This window comes from Pseudorasbora parva, chromosome 4 (genome assembly GCF_024679245.1).
Source record: "Pseudorasbora parva isolate DD20220531a chromosome 4, ASM2467924v1, whole genome shotgun sequence".
In the NCBI taxonomy this organism is placed as follows: Eukaryota; Metazoa; Chordata; class Actinopteri; order Cypriniformes; family Gobionidae; genus Pseudorasbora; species Pseudorasbora parva.
Window position 1 is genome coordinate 38,064,249 of NC_090175.1, and position 17,993 is coordinate 38,082,241.

At 38.8% G+C, this 17,993-nt stretch overlaps 1 protein-coding gene across 5 annotated transcripts in view; it reads left to right on the forward strand.

Annotated features, from left to right (window-relative positions):
• Window positions 1–7,728: 7,728 nt before the first annotated feature.
• The window catches only part of lcorl (ligand dependent nuclear receptor corepressor-like), a 53,660-nt gene continuing 43,395 nt past the window's right edge, over window positions 7,729–17,993 (forward strand). The window contains exon 1 of one of the 5 annotated variants that reach the window (XM_067441684.1): window positions 7,729–7,967. Coding sequence is in view for 4 of the 5 variants with exons in the window: in XM_067441683.1 (XP_067297784.1) it covers window positions 7,817–7,967 (151 nt within the window). In the remaining variant the exon portion in view is untranslated. The remainder of the gene's footprint in view (window positions 7,968–17,993) is intronic. The other 4 variants (XM_067441683.1, XM_067441681.1, XM_067441682.1 and 1 more) reach the window with 4 other exon arrangements.

Genomic DNA, 17,993 nt, shown 5'->3' on the forward strand with positions numbered 1-17,993 from the left:
AAAACTTTATTCAAAATAAAAATATGGCTTTTAATCAGATACAGCCATACATCTATGATCCGGAATCAGACCCAGAGGCTGCAGTTGAACAGGAGCAGCAGCAAAAACGACTAGAGCAGGACGTCTGTATGTGGTACAAGTTATACACTAACTATATAATATGCTTAGCGACTTGTGTTATTTACATATTTATACTTGAATTATATCGTCGTATTTTTGTCTTTGAAGGTGTACATGTGGGAAGTGCAGTTGTGCACGTGTGTTTGTGTGTTTACGCGTGGTTTGTGTAGACGTTATTAAGCGGACCGGTTTTGCACAGCAGGATTAGTTAGTGTTTACATAGAAAGACACGGAATAGTAGCGCATTTGAATGAAGAAGCGTGCTTATTTAGTTCAACATATTTCCCCCCTCTTTGTGTATTTTTGTTTGGAGTGCTTTTACAATACACAAACATAAAGTTACACATATAGTGGCCAGCTAAACAAATGTACACGCACTACACATCGCATGCTCCATTGATCAATTAACTATACGTGATCATGTTTGGGCTACTTGATGAGCATAGGCAAAAAAACACACACATTTGAATCAGTCTTACTTACCGCCTGCGGTTCTAAAGTTGGGACCTTTATCGTTGGGACTGCTCCATCCTTTAGAAATAGTCGATTTGAAAATCCGGCGTCAAACTGGGCCTTGTTTATAAAACTGTCGGCAACGAAATGCAGCGAACAGATATAAACATTCGCGCAACTCAGTTGCTGATCTGGAAAAGCAAATTCCATCCACTGTTGCCTTACCGCAGGGTTTTGGGGGAATCTGTGCAGGACTGTCTTGGTCTGGCAACCAAAAACGCACTTTTTGGGTGACATTGTTAGTTGTGCAGATCACCTGTGCAGTGCAGCCTACGAGCCAGCGCGTTGATGGGCGTAAGCTGTTGCTTTCGCTCTCTCCTTCGCTCTCTCTCACGCGCTTCCGGTAGAATTGTCCGTAAGGCCCATACAAGGAAATTCCGCCCCCACTAACGTCAGTGGGGACGCATGATCTCAAAAAACTTGCCGAAACTTATGACTAACCGGAAGTAGTATTTTTGACAAAGAAATACTCCCATCAAACGTCCACCTTAACTTTTGAAACTTTGTCTATGTTTAGTATGGGATTCCAAGTCTTTAACAGTGTAAAAAGATCAGTATGCATGAAACAGCATTTCACCCCCCCTTTAATTTTTTTACTTACATTTACTCAGTTCTTATGGTGTCTATAATTGATTTCACTGCTTTAAAATTTACTCAATTTTTTTAGTGTAAAAATGTTTCACCAAAAAAATTGAGTAAATCATAGTATTAGTTTTTAGAGTGTAGGGAGAGCCTTGGTGAGAACTAAATACATATTTAATTACCACAGTAATGATTTCTCGCTAGAAATGAGATCAGAAGGGAAATATGTTGGTAAAAAAACATACATATACACACAAACTGACCCGCAAAAGCAACTTCTGGACGCTGTCTTTTTTTCCCAGCTCAACTGTCACTGAATGGAAAGCACAGGATTGTGGGATATCAACGGCAGCGAAGGATACATGTATGCTGCTTTAAAAAATCGATCAGATGAAGGTCTCAGGAGACAGGAAGTGAAGCTAACATTAGATGCAGACGTTGCTTGATGCCTTCCTGTCTTCAGATGTGTCCTCCGAAGGCAGTATTTACCAGGTTTTGGACGCAGCTGATATAGATTTAGTCGGGATTCTTGAACATTAGAGATAACTATTTATATTATAAGCTTCAGCATTCACAAAATACCACATTTGTCATTATTTTAATCAATATTACCAGTTATTATTAACAAGGAATTCCAGTTATTAGAGGGGTACTTCAGCGCTGGAAAGATTAATCTGTATTTAAACTGGGTCATTAATGTAGTAGAAATGTGAAATTATTTTTGAATTTGTGGCTTTCTATACTGAGAAAATATTTTTTTTATACTGAGAAAAAATATTTTTGTCTCATGGGGAGAAAAAGACAAAAATTCCCAGAATGCTTCGCTGCCCTGTGAGGCCACTCCCAAAGCCACCGCTACTGAATCACTGATCACTTTCCCGCCACCGCGTTCATCTTCATAAAATCAGTTCAGTTAGAGAACAGACACTACAATTAAAAACTGAACGTGTCTGTTCAATATAATTTGATTTAGCCACTGAGGGAGTGTCACAGCAAAAACACAGAAGGAGTCAGATTACATTCAATTGGTGGGAAACTAAGGCCACATCCACACGAAGCCAGAGCTTTCCCAAATCCAATTTTTTTTTTTCTCATCTCAAGAAATATCAGCCATCTTGTAGGAGATCTCATTTCTCTGCCGGTCAGCCTGTTCCAGAGTGTGACAATTAAAGAGTGTTTGGATTTATTCTCCTGAGGCCCTGTCCACATGAACACGGGTATTTTTAAAACTGCAGCTTTTTCTATGGCTGTTCGTCCACACGCAACTGATGTATCCGTTTACTGAAACCCGACTTTTTTAAAACTCCGGCCAGGGTGAAGGTTTTTAGAAACTCTGGTTGCCGCATTGTCGTGTAGATGGTGAAACCAGAGATTTCGGCTTGTGACCTCAAAGTGTGCGCAGTTCTCTCCTTTGTTTTTACGTCAGATTGTGCACTGTTATCTCTTTTGTTTACATGAGCCGAGTCTATGCAATGACAGCTGTCGTAGCTTTTAATAACTCTGATAAAAGTGCTTATCACATGTATACAGATAACGTTAAATGCGCAGTTATCTCATTGTATTGCAGAACAGAGGCGCCAGAATGCAATAATACTAAATAGTAAGGCAAGTATGTGAAGCTATTACAGTCCACTTGGCCTCTGCCCCTGTATTAACAGTATGTCACTGAGTCCAAACTATAGGAACTTGTAGAAGGGTTTCACCGAGCCCATGGCATCCCTCAGTGCATCAGTACCGTGAAGGGACCCATGTGGAAATCAGGCAGCCAGTCATAGTGTGGTTTTGCATTTTCATGTGGACAGAGGTTTTTCTAAAACCGTGCTTGTATGGACACGATTGTTTTTTTAAAATGGAGAAGGAAAAACTCCTTTAAATAACCTGTGTACGTGTGGACTAGGCCTGAGTCTTCTGCCTGTTCCTGTGCACACCGACCCATTACAGATGACTTAGTTAGACCAAAACCAAAACTGGCTGAAGATAACCTCCTCTTCTCCATCCAACAGAGCGGTTGTTTTTTGGCATGGTATGTGGAGGAATTTTGAGAATATTGCTATTTGGTGAGCTGGAATGATCCGATGGTCAATGCCTGCTTTCGGATGGGACTGGACGATTACTTATTCCATATCCTTTAATTGTTATAGGGGATTGTTATAGGTCTGTAACAGACTTCATTAATTATATCCTTTATTTAAATGGTACTGATTTCGTATTTGAGGCTGTTTATGAGGATAGTGCATTGTTTGTTTTCTACCCGAATTGCATGCAGGGACTCCAACTCACCCTAAACCCTCGCCCTCCACATAGCAGTTTTTTGTGATGACCACTCTAGCACAGTCATCCCATTCCACTCCAGCCAAGTGGACGTCTCCTGTCTCCGACGAGAGTCTGTTGATGTCTTCAGTCCCTGTGCTAATCCATTGGAGAACCACTTGCTAATAAAATTTTGTTCTGAGCCCCTTCCAGCCCCTGACCAGAGTCCAGTAATGGCTCCAGCCCACTGTCTTTGCTCCAGAGTCTGTAGCTCTCCCTGAACCACCATGGCTACCTGAACAGCCAGCACCACTCTGGAGACATCCTAACCTGCCAGCATCGTCCTGTCACCTCCAGGACTCTATAGGGTTAGCGTCCCCCGTTCTTTCTGCTATAAGTTCCTTTTTTTCCCTCAGTCTTTGTATAGTCATGTTCATGTGAGTTTCATGAACAATCATGAACATGAACAACTTTGTCATGTGACAAAGTTTGGATTTCATTCTCCTGAGTCTCAGCCTGTTCCTGTGCACACCTATTACAACCGTGAGTTTTGCTTTACTCACAATTTGTGTAAACATGACACTAATATGGGATATGCTAATTGCTTTTTTTCTGCTGTATGAACCAGGAGGCTGTTTTAATGGTGCATATGTATTCTGATCCTTTTCCATGATTTCACAATGCTATTTCATTGACTCAATAAATATTCTTTCAACATTCAGAAGCTTTCAAAGTCTTTAAACAAATTTGTACAATTCTTAAAGGATAAGTACTGTATATGGTCACATATTTCCATTAAATGATTTGCAGTAACATGTTAAAGGATTGTTAATTCTCCTTGGAGAAGGCGGATTTGAATCAGTGACACCCACACACACCATCATTATGCACACTTACAACCGTATACTCTGGTTATATTCAAAACAGGACAACCTTTGTCAAGTCACATGAATACTGATTACAGACAAATTATAATTCGGCACATGACTACTTCAGATTGTCATCACAGTTATGGATCAGGTACTCATATTAAAACTCAATATGAATACAGATCATCATGACTAATTTGAGTATAATTGTATTAAAGTTGAATCATAACAGAAGAGAATAGTTTCACAAGTTCCTCAGGATTGTTTCATACTAAACATGTCTTGTTTACTCAGAGATTTGTATTGAGATATATGTCTCTGAGATAATACTGAGATATATGAAGATTGCTCGATTTCATGTCCATATCCCCATTGTCGCTTTATTCTCTCTTCTTTTGTATCATTCCATCTTCTTCTTGAATGCATCATGAAAATGAGTGGTTGAAATATCTAGCCCCCTTTTGGCATACCCCAGTAATCTTAAAGTAACAAACACTAGGGCAAATCTAAAGAGACATTTTAATTGCTGCAGATGTGGTTACCAAGGAGATGAGGCACTGGAGATCAAAAGAACTCATCCAGAGGGAGAATCTGTTTTTATCTGTGAAGATATCAGAAGAACTGTGGAGCTTATTAACGTCGAGAGACATCGAGATGGAAAGAATTAAGTTACAATTAAATTACAAAAAATAACAAAATACAAATATCTTTATACACATAAAATTACTAAATACCAATAAACAGCATAAATAATTTCAGTTTCTCTCAATAAATCAGATAAAATGTCATATTAGAAAAGAGAAACTAAGAAAACACAAGACATACATAACACTCTATTTAGTGTTTGATTTTGTAATTTGTTTGGTTAGTTGTCTAAGCTACAAGCTCAGAGAATGTCACATTTCCAGTCCCTTCCCTCCTTTACAACCTCTCCTCACTTGAAAAATTCTAGTCTGATAATCTTCATGACCAACTCCTCACCCAACTCAGGGCTACTGAGAAGAAATCCTCAGGTCAAAAGAGCTGAGCAGGAATCAGTCTTTCCTCTCCTCTTTTTCTGCTGCCAAGGTCGCTTTCTATCGCAACAAGGTCAGCAACACTATTCACAACATTCTTCTTTTCCCTCCTCCACCACATTTCACCACCTCTCTCACTGTTGATGACGACCTTGCCACTTTTCACTGATAAGGTAGAGACTATCAGCAACCGTCAACATGCAAATCCTTATTATGCTTTAACTGGTGCACTCTTCTTTTCTTTTTTTTCTTTTTAAATAACATAATTTATGGGACTTTTGCCTTTCTATTTACATGACAATACAGACTGAAAGTTCAACAAGTGATGGTTACATAGACACAAACCTTTATGATAATGAATGTGCCTGTCAGTGGAACAGTGAAGTTGTCCTTACCTCCCCCTCACATGCACACACATAGACCTTTAGCCGGTTTCTGTGGATGAGGGGCATGGCTGCCAGAGCTCTTTGCCTCAGGGACTCGTATGAGCAATTAGAAGATAGGTAGTTACAGAAAATCTGCAGTGTTTAGTAACAAGACAGAGATGAATCAGATTATTTTACATGCCGACTCCTTCAAAGTAAGCACTAGTAAGTTATTGTCAGACCTCCTCAGAACGACTTCAAACGAAGGAATGGAGTTACACAGTGCAGGGGAATAAGTCTGTTCTCATTAACAAAATAAGTGTGTACAATAAATCAGTTTCGTTTTAAAGTATTTTAAAAGCACTATTTGTTTTATTGTTAATTAAAATGGCTTTCTGCAATTTAAAACATGCCTGATACAAGTAGTCATTATAACAAAGTTGTTATGCTTAAATGACAAAGCTGAAAATTATTATAGGCTTGGAACTTACGTTAATGGCTTTCCAATACAGAATAATAAAAAATTATCAAAAGAAGAAGAAGATGAAAACACTACATGTCCTCCACTATATTCAAACACATTTGATTAGTTTATCAGCTGTTCTCGGGTTTATAAAAACGAGATCTGAGGAGTTATGGTGGTAATATTACCAAGAGCAAACACATCAAGAGCAAGAGCAAACAAAGACAATGAAGAGAGAGATTTTTCTAGCTGAAAAATGGATTGAATGATTCTGGTTGAGATCTAAGGTTATATAGATGAGAGCCATGAAGATGAAGCACTATGTCAAGTGGGATTGAAAGCATGCAGTGTGAACGCTGTATTACAAAAACTGATATCCAAGGAGTAAAAATAGTTAAAAATGACCTCAGATTACATTCTGATATCAGAATGAATTTTACACACATAGACACTGTAAAATCAAAATGAACATGCAGATCAATGCTTTGATACATGACCTGTATATTGATCCAAAATGGAGAAGGAGAATATAAAATCAATTGCATGTGCATCTGAATTAGAAGCTGCATATTGAATTGTAAAGCGTGTGTGTGTGTGTGTGTGTGTGTGTGTGTGTGTGTGTGTGTGTGTATGTGTGCGTGTGTGTGTGTTGTCCTGATAAACCATATAATGGGGACAAAATGTCCCACACAGATGGCAATATCTGAAATCATTGTCCTTGATATTCAAAGTGTTTTATTTTTGAAAATGTGAAAATGCAAAAGGTTTTCTGAGATGGGTAGGTTTTAAGGGTATGGGGATATAATATACAGTTTGTACAGTATACAATCATTATGTCTATTGTCCCCATAAAACATGCAAAATGTGTGTGTTTGTGTGCGCCTGACATAGATGCTCAGCTGGGCATTAACTCCATCTGTTCTCTCTGAGTGCTTTCCTCTTTCTGGACAGTTGGACTTCACTCGTTAGTGTGTGCATGTGTGTGTCACTTTAGTGAAATGGGGGAAGGGCAGAAATTGTGTTTGATGCTAAATTATGGAAATATACAGACAAAAGGACATATGTTTATAATTCCTGATTCACCATTAAATGCTAGAGCACAATAAAATGAAGAAAAAAAATGTAGTTTCTTTTTTTACCTTTGAGTGAATTTAGTTGACAGATATCTAGTTGATTCTCCTAACTGGTAAAGCTTATGTGGCAATTTTGGAACTCCAAGTGAATTAACATTACAATCAGCTTCTGGTTGATGATTAAAGAGTAGCCTACAATCTGTAACATAAAAGCTGATAGTTTATGAACTCATTGTAAATGTCTAAAAAAAAGCTGTGTGGTGTTACAGGTAAGAATAGAACTGGTACAAGGGTTGTTTAATTGACAGGTGCGGACATGCCATCTTAGCCTTAAAGCACTAAATGACTAAGAAAAGACAAAGTAGTAAGTAAACCAAGAGTGTAGTTCCCCAAGATAATATTTCATACCTCAAATATCAAACAGCAGCATATATTTTATCTAGCAATTTTATTGAATAAATGCACATAGTCACATACTCGGCTGCTGGAAGGATGTTTACATCGCTATGCCCCGCCCCATGTCCTGTTTTGACACGTGTCAATCAATCGGAAACGTGATATATGGATGACGTTTGGTGACGTCACACTCTCAGAGCCGGGGGGAAGGTGGATGGACAGAATGGCGACCCAGTGCCGGAGCTCCAAATGCACGGTCGAAAGAAAAGGATTCCGGCGGGAACTCGACTCGTGGCGACATAAACTCATCCACTGTGTCGGTAAGATCTAAACACCCCGTGCTCGGTAAAGCCATATTTGTGTGGTTCCATAAGCGGACGTATTACTCTTGGACACCCAATTCGTTCAGTGTCGCGCTCGCTTTCTTTCTTGCTTGGGTCTCGCTGAGCTCCCTCCCCCAGCCCGCTGTTAGCTGCGGAGTTGCTAAGCGAGATTGTGTCAAGTTCAAAAATATCATTAGCGCAGAGTCGTTGTCTACGCTAGCTCTGGGTAGCATTTGTAGCTATTAGCTAACAGATAAAACGGACGGTCAACACCGGCTCCATTTTCTTTGTCCCTACTTCTTGATTCCTGGATAACCGAGTTAGCTTTGCACTCACTGACCCTTTTCTGTACCGAATACCGATGTACAAATTACTGTGTAACTGTATTCTATTAATAAATTATAAATACGGTCCGACTTTTGTATATCTCTCTCCCGTGAATTATATGGTAATTTCCCCAATTGCCCCATGATTGTTGACGAAATATCTAAAAGTAACGTTACTACAATTTTAAGAAGCCACGAGAGAATGTTTGTCTTTAGTGAAATATTGAACGTTCGCTATGCTTTTGATATTTTGAAAGTGCTTAGTTAAATAGATGCCCACTTTACTCTTTTAAAATGTGGTAAAACTAGTGTTGACAAATGTCTGGCCGAGATTACGGTGGTCAGCGTAAATCCACACGTTTAAATGACTGCTGCATAAACGGATCACTAAACCTCCGGCTTATGTGAAACAATTTATTTGATAATGTACACATAAGGAAATACACATTTTATGAAACTAATATTATTCATAATATGCAATAATGATTTGTCATCAAATACATTTGCTGTCGTTTTTCAAGCAAATATATTCTAATCTGTTGTAAAAGGGTTGCAAAAAAATTTATTAACTATATTAACTGTGGTTATTAAAATATGCACATTTAAAATTGCTTTTTTATATACAGTAGAGTGGACTTGATCACTAAAAAGGAAATTCCTGTCATTCATTACTCACCCTCATGTCGTTCTAAGATTTGTTGTTCATCTTTGGAACACAAATTAAGATAATTTTCAACAATTTCTTCTCTTCCATGTCAGTCTCTTTTGTTCACATAGTGTAAACAGAGCAGCGCTTCTGCATTCTGCACTTTCACTCTCATCTGTTGACGAAAGTAAAGCCGCCAGTGTTCAAAAAGGGCGCTGACATCTTGGGTCTCGAGTCTGTTCCGTAGTGAGCGCGAAGATTAGCCGCAATATCAGAAGCTGTGTCCCAAAGTGAAGTACGTGCACTTCAAAGGCTGCATTTGAAGTGCGATTACGTCACACTGGCACTACGAAGGCTGCCCCAATGTGAAGGCTGCACCCTCTGAAGGCTGCATTTGAAGTGCGATTACGTCATACTGGCACTACGAAGGCTGTCTCGATGTGAAGGCTGCACCCTCTGAAGGCCGCATTTGAAGTGCGATTACGTCACAGCGGCACTATGAAGGCTGTCCCAAAGTGAAAGCTGCACCTCTGAAGACCACATTTGAAGTGCGATTGCATCACAGCGGTGCGACGAAGGCTGCCGCAATTCATGAGTGACTTCAAAATGCGCCCTTCGGTTTTTAGGCAAAGGAAGGGTACAGCAGATGGAACCTTCCCAAAACTTCGCAGCCTTCCTTATCCCAGAATTCATAGCATACTGGTGGTCCGCATTCCCGCGGCACTCGGTCAGATTTCCCAGCTAAAGACGGTATAGCGGTCGGTACAAGTGTAGCCTGGATACTATTGAACACAACAGCGCAAGCGCTTGAAGTAAATAAAACGTTTAGTGCATTCGTACAGTTCCCAGTTCCCTGCCCTGAGCAACCAAGATAAACTTTAATTTCCCAATTTTTTGTTGCATAAATGCTATTTATTTTTCAACCATTCTCTCAAGAAGAGGAATCAGTCCATTATCACCCTTTTTGCTGTTTCTTTCTTTTTTTTTCATACACTTTCTTTAAATAGCCTTCAAAATTAAATCTGTGCGGGGCTGTATTTTCGTCCCGCTCCCGCTATTCCGCACCGCGCCATTCCACTCGCGTGTAAAATTAACTCCGTGCTCACACACTATAAATTATTTTATTCCCGACCCGACTGATCCAGCTAAATTTAGATTTTGTTTCCAGAATCTATCTTTTAAATTTCCCTTACAGAAAGAGAAACAATGGGGATAGGAATTGTCCGTGCAATCATTTATTGCTACTTTATCATCCTAGGCTACTGTCAACACCGTAGCTAAAAAAAAATATCACAGAAAAATAGGATAAATCAAATGTGACATCTGTCACTCAAAATTATATGAAAAATGCAAATAAACAAAAACTGCTGACTTGGATGCTAAAATAAAGTTTTTTTTTATATGAATGAATGTTGCTCACTGTCGACGGTCACCGAAAGATCGATCCTCCAAAGGCTGAATGCGTGGCCGACACAGAACAATTTAAACGGCTAGGCTATATTATTAGTTTATTATTATTTTTTATGCAAGTTATTTGTAAATTAAACAAAGATACTGCTGTCTATTGTTCGTTTTCGTTAACTTCAAACATAGGCTAAATTAACTGAAGTAGTTGTTCTATAGCCTACATTGTTTATTTTTGTAATGTTATAATTTGTAGCTACATTAAACACTTTATATATGTTTATACATATATTTAACATATATGGGGCGGCAGTGGCTCAGTGGTTCATGTAGGTTGTCTACAAACCAGAAGGTTGGTGGTTCAATCCCCGGTTCCACTTGACCAAGTGTCGAGGTGTCCATGAGCAAGACACCTAACCCCAGCTGCTCCCGACGAGCTGGATGGCGCCTTACATGGCTGACATCGCCGTCGGTGTATGAATGGGTGAATGTGAGGCAAAAATGTAAAGCGCTTTGGATAAAAGCGCTATATAAATGCAGTCCATTTACCATTTACCATTTACCATTTTCTTGTCATGTAATTTAAAATGTGTAAATTAAAATAAATTGGTCTACAGGCCTACATTAGCCTACCTCATATAGGCTTTTTACAGCTAGCCTATTTATAGACCAATAATATAACTTAAGTTTAACATCAGAAACAACAGAAATTTAAATTATCAGCTAACCCAGAAGAAAACACTTTTCTACACTTTCATTGCACTGAGCGGGAGAAGCTGGAGCTGGACCGGGATAGGGAATAATGCACAATAGAGGCCTGAGCGGGACATCATCTTCTGGGATGAGTGCATATTTCCACTGTAAGCAGTAGTGTTGTCACGATACCAAAATTATGACTTCGATACGATACCAGGCAAAAATACCTCGATACCAATACTAAATCGATACCACGGTAAAAAAACAAACAAAAAACAGATAATATGATTAATATGACAACAGAACTTATTATTCATTGTTTTATTTTTTTTAAACTAAAAATTCACTTGGCCAATTTTTAAATTTCCTGCCCTGGTTTTTGACCATTCCCTCCTTTTATTGCTATAATAACTACATACCAGTGTGAACATCTTTACAGAGATCACATTATCAATCATGTTATCATTCACTAACCTTTCACTTCTGAACAGTTTGGGATGACCGAAATCTTAGTTATTTTATGATTCGGGTAATTTAATATTTTTAAAAATGTAATCTTGTAATTATAATATAGATTTTTAATTGTATCTGCTTTTAAAAATAAGCAAAAAATGCAAATTACGAATAATATGACAAACAGTTCTTTATTTTTCAGCTACATTAGATCTATTTCACAGTAGCAGCAAGTCAAGAAATAAATAAAAAAATCAAATATAAAACTGCTTACTTAGTCTACACTCTATAATTAACACTGATTCTTAATAAATATATTTTAGTTATTTAGCCAAGCATGTGGTGGTTTTCTATTTTTCATTGTTTGCTTAACATTAATCACAGAATATTAGGTCTGGCTTAAGATCTGCACTGATCTAATTACCTCAGCTGTACACGCTCACTAAAGACATAGGCTATCCGACTGTGTTTACCTGAATACTCGCCAGACCACGCATTTTTACATATTTTTGACCATTCAAACCCAAATAATCCGCGAAAGAACTGAATAGCGATCGCATGTTTGTTGTCTGAAAGGCGTGTGCGCACGCTTCAGGTCAGAGTCCGGCAGCGCGAGCACGTCCCGCGCCACGCTTTTTCCTCTAATGCGCGCATATTTCTGTTGCTTTCTTTGTCATGCGTTGCGCGTATATATTTAACTCTTCTGCTTCTAATGTTTATTGAATGGCTGAAGCAGAGCTCTGCACACACCTGTCCTGACAGGTGACAGAGTCCTGACACCTGCTGTCACGTACATCCACGCAAATTATACAGCTCATATAGGCGTTGTCCTCCTTAAAGTACCAGTACTAATAATAGTCCATATTGTACCGTTTGTAATAGCAGGGTATTACAATACTTTTCTAGTACCGGTGTATCGTGCAACACTAGTCCGCAGCTTTGCGGGGCTGAATCGGTCGACGGCTGGCATCATGTCATAAAAAGTAGATGCATCTGAGATGTGTTGAATAAAAATAAGTAGGCCTACTTAAAAAAAAGACTTGGACGTACATATAAATGTTTAAAATATATTGTAACAGTTACATTTAACATAAGAAATAAACTGTTAACTAATATTTGCAATTTGACAATATTTAACCGGCTACAGATTTACATGCTTATGGTCTGGTCTCCCATCGTCGCAGGCTTTGAAGCATGTCCTAATCCAATAAAGAGTTCTTAAAAAAATAAAAAAATAAATATATATATATATATATGTTAATATGCTCCATTTCTCTTTTTAAAAGCTCCTCACGAATGTCAGTTGTCACAACCTGCAGCTAGGCCATTAACGACGCTTGGTTTATTGTTGTCAAGTCTGGAATGGTGTTGCATTTAGGCTACTGTTGCATTGGGGTGATTGTAGCCTATAGTACACAGGTTATGTTGTCTTTACTTAAGCAATATTTCTACCGCCCACGCCCCGCATTTTGGGATAATTTGGCCCATTCTGGCCGTGATTCCGATACTTTTGAATAGCAATTGGAGGGGTTTTGTTATTCAGACCTGGCATCCCTGTCCCTTGGTTCACCCTTTGTGCACTTTGAAGGCGTGGCCTGACCTGGCCTTCGAAGTGCGCACCCTTCACTCTGGGACACAGCTAGTGTCACACCCACACTTCTGCCTAATCCAAGGTTATTATAGTTTTGCTTTTTTTAATTATTTTTTATTTTTTCAATTTTGCTAAAAATTCCAGTTTAGTTTAATTAAATGTTTTTGTTAGTTTTATAAATGGTTTTGCTAGTTTTAGTTTAGTTTTTGCATTTACATTTAGTTAATATATATATATATTTAACTTTGTTAAATTATTTAAAGAATGTAAGCCTATGTAATTTATATTCTAAATTTAAATTTACAGCACGGCATCTCATCAAATACAGTATAAGTATTATTGTGGAGAGTAAAAAATCTATACTATAGACCTAATGTAATTTGTTAGGTTACACAATCTTACCTGTCTTTATATCCAGCAGTCCAGCAGGGTGGCAAGTGCATAGGGGTTCATCTTCCACAAGATTTGCAAATCCAAACATCCAAACATCTTCTGTTTGTTGACAGCTTGAAGCAGGATTTTTTTCATTGTTTTGATGCCAGTATCTGCATCGCTGCCTTTAGCAAGGATGCGTTTGAGGATGGTGACAGCTGGAATGAAGTCGGCGATGGAGGCAGTCGATGAGCTTACTTTCCTTGTTAGCTGTTCAAATGGTGCTAGAACAATGCTTGTTTTTTTCTAGCAAAGCCCACTGGTTAGCGGTCACTGCGGTGTACTGGGCAGGTCATGGTCAGCAATGTAAGCACAGAGGACTCGCTTCTGTTCCAGAAGACTCTGTATCATCAAGTACGTGGAATTCCACCTTGTTTTGACATCTTGTTACAAGCGTTTAGGTTGCATTGGCATCTGGAGCTAAATATATTGTAGCCTTGAATTCGCAAGTGGAGAATTTTTAAAATGCCCTACAATTTGTCTACCGATTGCAATGGCATTGCTCACACTCCGTTGTGACAGTAGTCCCTCATTGACTACAAGCTGCAAGCTGTGAGCAAAGCAGCGTAAGCTCCGCATCCCCATGTTGTCCCTGGCCTTTTTCATGTTGCTTGCATTGTCTCGGAGTATGCCAATTTATTCAAAGGAATGTGCCAGTTGTCAAGTATATCCTTAATTGCAGCCGAAATGGTATCGCTGGTCTGTGAACCATGAAAGTTTTTAGCTTGAAGCATTGCACTGTGTGGTGTACAGCTCGTGTCCAACCAGTGGACTGTTAAACTTAAACGCGACATTGGACTCAGAGCAGAGCTTCATATATCTGTATTAAAGCTTATAGCTTTTACATCTTTAATCTCTTTCGAGATGTGTTCGCAAACTTTTTTGTACAGTTCTGGCAGTGCGGTCTCTGAAAAATACTTGCGTGATGGAGGAGAATACCTCGGCTCTAAGTCTTCCAGTGGGCGCCGGAAGCCCTCATCTTCAACAACTGACATTGTTTGAGCATCTAAAAGAAGGAATTCTACAACTTTCTGTGTAATTGCAGATGCTTTCCATCGGAAACCTTTCGCGTCGTTGAAATGCATCTGGCAAAGTTTGCTGCTGCGCTGTATTGTCCACTTCTTTCGCGTTGCTGAGCTGCAGGAATTCAGCATGCTCCTTAGCATGGTGTTTATGGATGTGCTTTATTAAATTGGTAGTATCGCGGACGATATCTGATCATAATATCGGATCAGTGCACTCCTAAACACAACACAAAAATGCAACACAAGAAATGGATTCCGATTTGGTTGTATGTGCGAATGCGATTGCCCGTGTAGTTGTTGTCAGTGCACTTCACAGGCTCAGGCGACGTGGTGCTCGAAGCTGTTGGGAACATTCAATCCTGAAAAGCGCCGACAGCGGAAAGAATATCATGTAATGGTCCGGGGGCTGCGTCTGGATGGTTCACAGTTTGAGCAGTAATGAATGCAATTGGCTAGTGTCTGCTCTAGGATATTTGCATACGGCGATCTGATTCGATGACGCCTGCGCTGGCTCTTAAAGTTGGAAATCTTCAACTTCTGCCGCTTGCAACACGAGTGAAGCGACGCGACGCGACACAACGGAACCCACAATTCAGTTTGGCAACACGTCACGCCCCGTGTGAATGCGGCGTAATATATGGGGCAAAAAGAAGGAAAGTTACTAGGGGTGTGCACGAATATTCGAATAGTCGAATATTCGATATGTAATTAACATTCGAAAACTAAAAATACTATTCGAATTTTATTTTGTTAATTGGCTGGCAATAAATGCAGTTGTAGCAGATATCAAGTGGTACCCTCAGGACAGAAGGACAGCCAAACATGGATGAGATGAAGGATGTACATTTATTTACTTTGAAAGAAAAACTAGGTTGGAGCAAAATTAGAAAACACACACACTGGAAGGCCTACTGTCTCACTCCGCACTTCCCCGTCTGAGCCGAGCGCGAACGCTTAAAGAGGAAGCGGCATCCTAAGGTGCGCCACTAATTAAGGCCCCACCTACAACAACTGGTAGGAACTCCCGACTGGAACCATTGAAAATTAAACATAAATAACAATGAAAGGGTAACATTAAGTTGTGATGAAGTTAAAACATTTACAAAAATATTTCTTTCAACACAAATAAGGTAAGGTAAAATAAAATAATAAAAGTAGGATGACATAAAATAAAAAGTCACAAGCAACTGGCTACACAGTGCATCCATGAGAAATCCCTCTAAATCTCGCAGTTATATCTCAATCCACTGGGTGGCGTTGTGGAGCAGGTTTATAAGTTAAGTGCATTTGATCACAATGCCGTCGTCTGCCTCGCAATGTTTGGAATTAACGTTACTTCGATGAAAATTGAAAATGCTGTTACAAAATGGAGTTACTTTTGATGAAATCAATTACTGAAACTGAGTTATAATAATATCACCACCACAAACGAGAATCACATGAAATCCAAACACCAGTGGAATGAGCGATCACTGCTCAGGTAAGCTCATCTGTTACAGCTACCCCGAGTGAGAGTGAGATAACTTATGATAGCAAAATGATCTCGAGACAAATGCTTCCTTTAAAGTTCTTTGAGGGTTTATGAACAGAAAACACAAAGTTCTTCACTCAAACTTCACTTAACCGTTATCTTTGTCTCCGCAACGCTAGTGGCGCATTTTCTCACCCGAGAATAATATCATAATCCAATAATATTATAGTTTCTCTCTACATGAAAATGTGAAACAATACAAAGTAAACACATCAGCCATATCAAACACACACACACACAGGTCGGTAGGCTATAGCCTATTGACGTTTGTGTGTGTGTGTGTGTGTGTGTGTGTGTGTGTGTGTTTGTACGTCACGCTAACTGACGCGCTCTGCGCTCGTGCTTCTTGAGCTTATAATGCTTTTGTTCTTTAGGCATTTTTTTACACACTGTTTAATGTTTTAAAAACCTTAAGATATAACGTAAGCGTGTTGTGTACATTGCCTAATCATAAGCTTGTTCAGAAATGGTGACGACATGTTTAGAGAAAAAAAGAAAGAAACATTTCTCATTTTCTCAAAATACCTAATTTAAATAAACGAATATTCGAATATTCGATTTTTATGAGCCCAAATATTCGAATACAATATTTTGGGAAAATGCCCATCCCTAAAAGTTACAAAGACTTTTTTTCAAATAGTGACTGAAGCTGTCTGTCAGTTCACTATGATACTATAGAGAAAGTGAAGTGGTGTGGCCAAGTATGATTACCCATACTTGAAATTTGTGCTCTGTACTTAACCCATCCAAGTGAACACACGCACACTGTGAACTCACACCCAGAGCAGTGGGCAGCCATTTTGCTGTGGTCCCCAGGGAGCAGTTGGGGGTTCGGTGTCTTGGTTAAGGGTCTCAACTAGGGATGCACGATATTAGATTTTTGCCGATATCCGATATGCCGATATTTTTCAGCTCCGTTTGGCCGATGCCGATACCGATGCCGATACTGATGCCGATATATGTTTATTTGTTACCTTTGTTTGGAAACAACACCATTTTGAGCAAAAACTTTTTTTTTCATTCTGGTTTCAGATTTCTGAGGTCTCCTTACTAAAAGGATTCTTGTTGAAGATAAATAAATGTTAATAAAGTTCTTTGTATGATAAGAGTATATTAAAAGCCCTGAAAATAACAATAATAAATTTAACCAATAATAAATAAAAGCTGTAACCTAAATATTGTATTTTGGGATTTAGCATTTGTGCACACCTATTGTAGAGCTCCTTGGATTATTTTTCATCATCCATTTCCTAAAATTTTATTACAGATTAATACACGGTATATAAAAGTATTTAATTTACAAGTGTCTAGCTTGTGATTTATGACATCATTACTGATTTGTTTATTCAGAACAAGAAGTAACTTTAATTTATTTGTGTATTCTACTTTTCATTGTATAACTGTAACAACAGCGCCCCCCACTACATGTATAAATATAAATTTTTATATTTTAAGCGTTTATCGGCCGATTCCGATGTTGTGCCGATAATATCGTGCATCCCTAGTCTCAACTCAGTCGTGGTATTAAGGGTGGACGAGATTACTGGTTATTCACTCCCCCCACCGACTCTCCTAGCCACGACTGACACAGAAGAACTATGTTACATTTAATATTTAAAAGTTCTGCAATTTTATCTGCATAAATCAATTCAAGGTCAGTGCATTGGTGTCAAATTTACAGTAAACAAACATGTTAATAGTATTAGTAACTGCACTTGTTAATGTGAAACAATATTCATTTTTGATAGATTTTCCTCCAGGGCCACCAAATCTGATTTTGGTGCCTAGGGCTGTGTATTGCCAAGACTCTGGCGATACAATACGTATCACGATACATGGGTTACGATACGATATATTGCAATGTATTGCGGTATTGTAAGAGAGGCAATATATTGCGATATTTCTTTTTTGTGTGTTTT